Here is a 6,000-nt window from a genome sequence, read left to right on the forward strand (position 1 = left end):
ACCATAGTTCACTTTATGTTCCCAAGTTAAATCCACTTACATGGAATTCACACTTGACTCCTATGACTGTATGGTACTTGTTGCTTTTTCTGTGGTAGCAGCAAAGATTTATATGAGGAAAGAAGGGAGGAGATGTCAGGAGGAAGCATATGGATCCATGGGTTCAAATAAGTTCTTTTCTCTGGTAGGGAATCGGCGATACAAATCTGGCCCATCAGTGCTTCAGGCTGGCTCTGGTCAACAACAACCACCATGCCGAGGCCTACAACAACCTGGCCGTGCTGGAGATGCGGAAGGGCCATGTTGAACAGGTCAGTGAACCAGCAGTGGCGCAGCGGGCAGTCTGCCTTCCTCCAGGAAAAGCTGTCATGTGTGGCTGGCGTTACAGTATATATTATACGTTTAAAATGAGCTCTAGAGTCCGACGGGCCTGGATTTGGATCCCAGCTCCGGCACATATTAGCTACGCGACCTTGGATAACTTATCTAACTATTCTAAAACCAAAATATTAATAGAACATTTGATGTTATTAGTGCAAATCTGCATCTCCCCGCTCTTCCCTATGTTAGTAAATTGTTCCAGCAGTCACCATCCCCCATCCACCATCTTGTTCAAGCCCAAATCCTGGGAGTTACCCGCTGAGGCCTCTTTTCTTACCTGTTTCCCCTGCCATGCCTGCGGCGGCATCATATCCAGCAAGCCCTGGCATTCCGACCTCAAAGTCCCGTCACACCCTGAACCTGCCCTTTTGTTTGTTCCCACCACCCTTCTCCAAACTGCTCTCTCATCTCTCGCCTGGACTGTACTACAAGATCCCCCTAGCTGGTCTTTTTGTTTCCACTTACATCAGCAAGGAAGTGCACTCTATAATACGCACACCCTCCTCAGAACAGCCTAAGGAATGTTTTTTAAAAAGAAGATTATTTTATTACTACTTTGCTTAAAACCATTCAGTGCCTTCTCCTTGTACTTGGAATAAAATCTGGGCTTCAAACGGTGGCCTTCGAGGCCCCACATGATCTGGCCTCTGGCTTCCTTTCATGTGGCATCTTTTGCCACTCCGTCTTTCCCACCGACGTGCAGACACATCACGCCACTCTGCTCTGAAGACATGTAGTGCTCAGTCTTCCTTTAGGGCCTTAGGAATGTTCTTCCTTCAGATCTTGCAATGACAAATTTCTTTTTGTCATTCAGGTCCTGGCTTAAATGCCACCTCCTTAGAAAGGCCATCTCCAACATCAGTCCAAAGGAGCCCTCGGGTGCCATCACATCTACTTTTTTCTTCACAGTACTTATCACTTTATCAGTATTTCCACACTTATGTGTAGAATGTAGCAAGTCAGCTACATGAAAGCAGGAACCTTATCGGCCATGTAACTGTTACATTTTCAGCATCAGAAACAGTGCCTGGCACGTGGTAGATGCTCAGTTAATATTTGTGGAATGAAGGGATGATATAGAAAATAAAGTAATAATAATGCTGACCTGAAAGTGTTTTTGTGAGGATTAGATCATGCATGTAAGGCACTTGGCATAATAGAAGCATAGTACTGAGCACATAGTAGATGCCTAATAAATTGCATTATTATAATGTCCATAAAACAGTTTAAAAGGCTAAATATTTCACACAATATTAATGGAAATCAAGGGCAAATACTGTTGCATTCCCCACTTTGGAGAAGAAGAAATGGAGACTTGAGGAGGGTGAGTAACTTCATCCACGCTCACAGACATGGTGAGCAGCATGCTGGAACATCCTAGACACAATGGTACACTTTCAACGAAAACAAGAAAACTAACATCATTGGATATTACCTTTATTTCATAAATTCTCCCAAAGTAAATAAGATGGATTTATAGTTTATAGACATTACTGTAAAGTGGACACTTGTTTTGTCATGGAACTTTGCCTATGTCCATATGGAAGCAAGTGATTTTTTTTTTCTGTTCCCATATTGGTGATTTCTTTTTCCTCCTACTTACTGTAGTTTCTCTAGTATGCAATTGACTTGAAATGTTTTGGTGAAAGATTTCATGATATGAACCCCATTTTATTTTTAAAAAATCCACCATTCTATATAAACTGATATCATTTTATTTTCCATAAAAAAAGATGTATGAATTTGTCCTCAGGATCATGGATAGAGGTTTTAAGTTTAGCTGCAAGCTGAAGGGTTGTTCAGCAGGTTGTAATGGTGAATTTGTGGTCTTCACGATAAATGTATGAGCATCTCATGCCACTCAGTGGTCTCTGCCACGTATGATCCTTTGAGCCTATAGGGAACAAAAGATAATGTGAAAGTTTGTGTTCTGTGTATCTTAGAGAACAGAAAGCGTATCATATTCAGCTGCTGTTTCACTTCCAAAACTGGCCAGCAGTGTAATAAATGCTTACTGTCATCCAGCACAGAATTTTGGGCTGTGAAATTTACCGTAGTTTTTGTTGTTGTTGTTGTTGTTATTACATTAGAGAATAAGTAATTAAAGCCTGTTAAATCAATCAATAGCAACACAAACTAGATTAAGAACTTTTTTTGTTAAGAAGATTATATTTCAAATTGTATATCAGGTTGATGCGTAAAATTTATGAGAACAGCTCTCAACTAACTGTAAATCTACTTACTGTAAACTTTTAATTCTTGTATTTTCTGTCTTTTGAATCATTTATCATTAACATAATTTTGGAAAAATATCACTAGTTAGGTGTATTTTAGTAAATCATTGTATTTAGTGAGGAATGTCATCTATATTTATCACAGGATCATGTTTATTAAGTTTCTATCGTAGGTAAAGAATTCTTTTACAAAAAAATCACAAATATAGTGCTGATATATGCTCATATGCCTTCGGTTTTTCTTTTCGTTTCTTTTTTACACAGGCAAGGGCACTATTGCAAACTGCATCAAATTTAGCACCCCATATGTATGAACCGCATTTTAATTTTGCGACAGTCTCTGATAAGGTATTCTCTTTCTTTATTAATTTATCATCTGATCTGTTCTTTTTATGTCTTGCTTAAAAAACAGTAAAAATAAATAAGGAAATTCTAACCTTACCTTCCTGAAAGAAATGTTCTTTTTAAACTCTTAATTACTGTATTCACATACGTCTTCACTTCAAGGGACAGTTTAATAAACTTTATCACTGAATATTGACTAAACTTAAACTATTATAGATTGCAGAAGAATTATTTTCTATTTTAAAATATGACATTTGGTCATTGAAGAAAAATGCTCATTAAGTAACTTCTGGTTTGGGAAGTATTTAGTTATTGGCTTTTTCAGCAAGTTAATCCTGTATATTATTATTGCCACCAAGACTTGCGTGATTGCTGTAAAATTAGAGATATTAGTGAAAGCTATTTTAGCTGTGAACGATAGGGGGAAATGCAACTGTTAATACTGTGTTGCAAGTCAGTTATTGATAATATCCAAAAGTTAAAAGGAACCATGTGCCATTTTGAATAAGTAAAGTTAGTTAATAATAACTAACTTTTACTTGGAAATCTTTCTTTAACATGGAAGGTTTTGTCTGTTTTGAGAACAAAGAAATGGCTAAAAATGTTTGTGATGTAAATAAGGGTCTTTATAGACCATAAGAATTGTAAAGATGTTATTTTTCGTAGCATGAATGTGAAGCCATCTACACAATCATTTCTGTTCAGCAAATAAAACAAGCTCTGTCACTCATAAGTTGTAATTTTTGAGCACTTGTTATATACCAGCCACTGTTCTAGGTGCCTTACATACCTGCTTTATTCTCCCAACAACCCTGCAATGTAGGTATCCTTTACCTTCGTTACTCATTTTTTCATACAACTGATGTTTTATTTATTGAGCCTCCTGCTATATTCCAGACCCTGCTGTTAGCACAGAAGATGTAGCAATGCGTAAAACAGACAAAAACCTACCTCATGCAGCTTACATTCTAGTGGAACTTGAGGCTAGGCTCATAGAGGTTAAAAGACTTCCCTGGAGAAACATGCCAGGGAACTATATCCAAATTCACACTCAGTTCCTGATAATACCTGTGTGTTTTTTACTGCACTGTGCTGCTACTTAGTCAAACCACAAAGAAGGCTTAATTACTTTCTTTCAGGAATATCATCATATTTTAATAATATATAATTCAAATGAGATAGCTCTTTAAGCAAAAGGCTATATTTCCATAAGAAAAAAATAGTATGTTAAAAAAATGGTGTGATTTAGAAAAAGAAACAGTCTATGTTTTTAACACATATATATGTTACCAAAAACGTGCCAGAGTTGAATTATCTAGATTTTTTTCTGTGTACACACCAAAAATCTCTCTGTTTTTAGAGGTGTATACGTGAATCAAGATATATTCAGACTATAGTTAACAATAATTTATTATATATTTCAAAATAGCTAGAAGAGAAGATTTGGAATGTTCCCAACACAAAGAAATGATAAATGTTTGAGGTTATGGATATCCCAATTACGCTGATTTGATCATTACATATTATAGGCATATATCAAAATATCATATGTACACCATAAATGTGTACATTTCTTAAGTATCAATAAAAAATATATATTTAGACAGATTTGGATAGTATGTGTGGGGTTTTTTTGAGACTGGACTTTAATATATAGTTCATTGAAAATCAGAGACACCCTTTAGAAACTTTTAAAACCAGATATCTTCCCAACATTATTGTACTAGCATTATTTAAAATGTCTTAGAGCATATTGTCTTAAATACAATAGTTTTTCCTTGAATTTTATGTCTAAAAGATAATACCCTAATCAAAGTATGTCCTTGTTTGTGGTACATTATAGTTTCCCCAAGGTTTTCCTAAGCTATCTAGAGCTGGTTGTTTTAGCATATAAATATCATTTTATGTTTATAATACTATCAGTAATAGGATAAGAAAACAGGTTTTTAAGTTCTTTGCTAGAGAGCTGTAATGAGCACACTTTAGTTATATAATTGGTTATTTTATTTTTCCCACATATTTTCAAGATTGAATTATAATCTAGGTGAGAGAATTCTAAAATCAGAGTAGCATAATCAAGCAATTTACCTGTAAGAACCCTTGGAGTTTCTACAGCATGCAGATGGTATGTCTTTTTTTTCACTTCCTTACTCATTTTTTCTAAACTAATTCCGTGGCCTTATTCTTGTATTTGTTGTAGATTGGAGATCTGCAGAGAAGCTATGTTGCTGCACAGAAGTCTGAAGCAGCATTTCCAGATCATGTGGATACTCAACATTTAATTAAACAATTAAAGCAGCATTTTGCTGCGCTCTGATTGTTCCTTAGACCAAATATGTTCTTATGAAGGGGCATTATATACAAGGGGAAAAAAGTAGTGTGTTTATCTATGTATATAGTATAATATATATACTTTACAAACCTGTGCTTTATATTAGTGAAGGTGATATATAAAGGAGTTTAAACCAGAATGTATAATGAAAATTTTATAATAACAGTAACTCTGTAAAATAATATAAAATACAAGATTTAAGTATTTCTAAGTAGATCATGAAATTTTAACTCTCTCCTATATTATATGGTATGTGTTTGTTTATAATGTTTATAAAACATTTTAATGAATTTCCTCAAATTTTTGTAAATACACATTTTTAAAATCCTTAAGCTGATACTTAGCCATCATATAGCTTAAGAGGTCTGAAATCTGCCTTTAAAACTGCACTTTTAAGCCCGGCACAGTGGCAGCAACTGTAGTACCAGCTACTTGGGAGGCTGAGATAGATCATTTAAGCCCAGGATTCCAGCATGGGGAACCTAGCAAGACCACATATCTAAAAAAAAAAAAAAAGAAAGAAAGAAAGAAAAAGAAAAAAATTTTAAAAACCAAAAAACTATGCTTTTATGTCTAAAACTGTGTATTTATGCTAAGTAGAAACTTTATTTAGGACTTTAAAATGTATTTAAAACTATTTTTTATTAAAGATCTTGTGATTATCTGTTAAGCTTTAAGATAAATCAAGATAAAGTGTGTAAAACATCA

At 34.8% G+C, this 6,000-nt stretch overlaps 1 protein-coding gene across 5 annotated transcripts in view; it reads left to right on the forward strand.

Annotated features, from left to right (window-relative positions):
• TTC8 (tetratricopeptide repeat domain 8) overlaps window positions 1-5,278 on the forward strand; it is a 46,515-nt gene extending 41,237 nt beyond the window's left edge. For 3 of the 5 annotated variants that reach the window (XM_069465202.1, XM_069465201.1, XM_069465203.1), the window contains 3 exons: window positions 189-311; window positions 2,880-2,963; window positions 5,161-5,278. In XM_069465202.1, the coding sequence (XP_069321303.1) occupies window positions 189-311; window positions 2,880-2,963; window positions 5,161-5,277 (324 nt within the window). In that variant the 3' untranslated portion in view covers window position 5,278. The remainder of the gene's footprint in view (window positions 1-188; window positions 312-2,879; window positions 2,964-5,160) is intronic. The other 2 variants (XM_069465204.1, XM_069465205.1) reach the window with 1 other exon arrangement.
• The last annotated feature ends 722 nt before the right edge of the window (window positions 5,279-6,000 follow it).

The sequence above is a fragment of the Eulemur rufifrons genome, chromosome 2 (assembly GCF_041146395.1).
Source record: "Eulemur rufifrons isolate Redbay chromosome 2, OSU_ERuf_1, whole genome shotgun sequence".
NCBI classification, from domain to species: domain Eukaryota; kingdom Metazoa; phylum Chordata; class Mammalia; order Primates; family Lemuridae; genus Eulemur; species Eulemur rufifrons.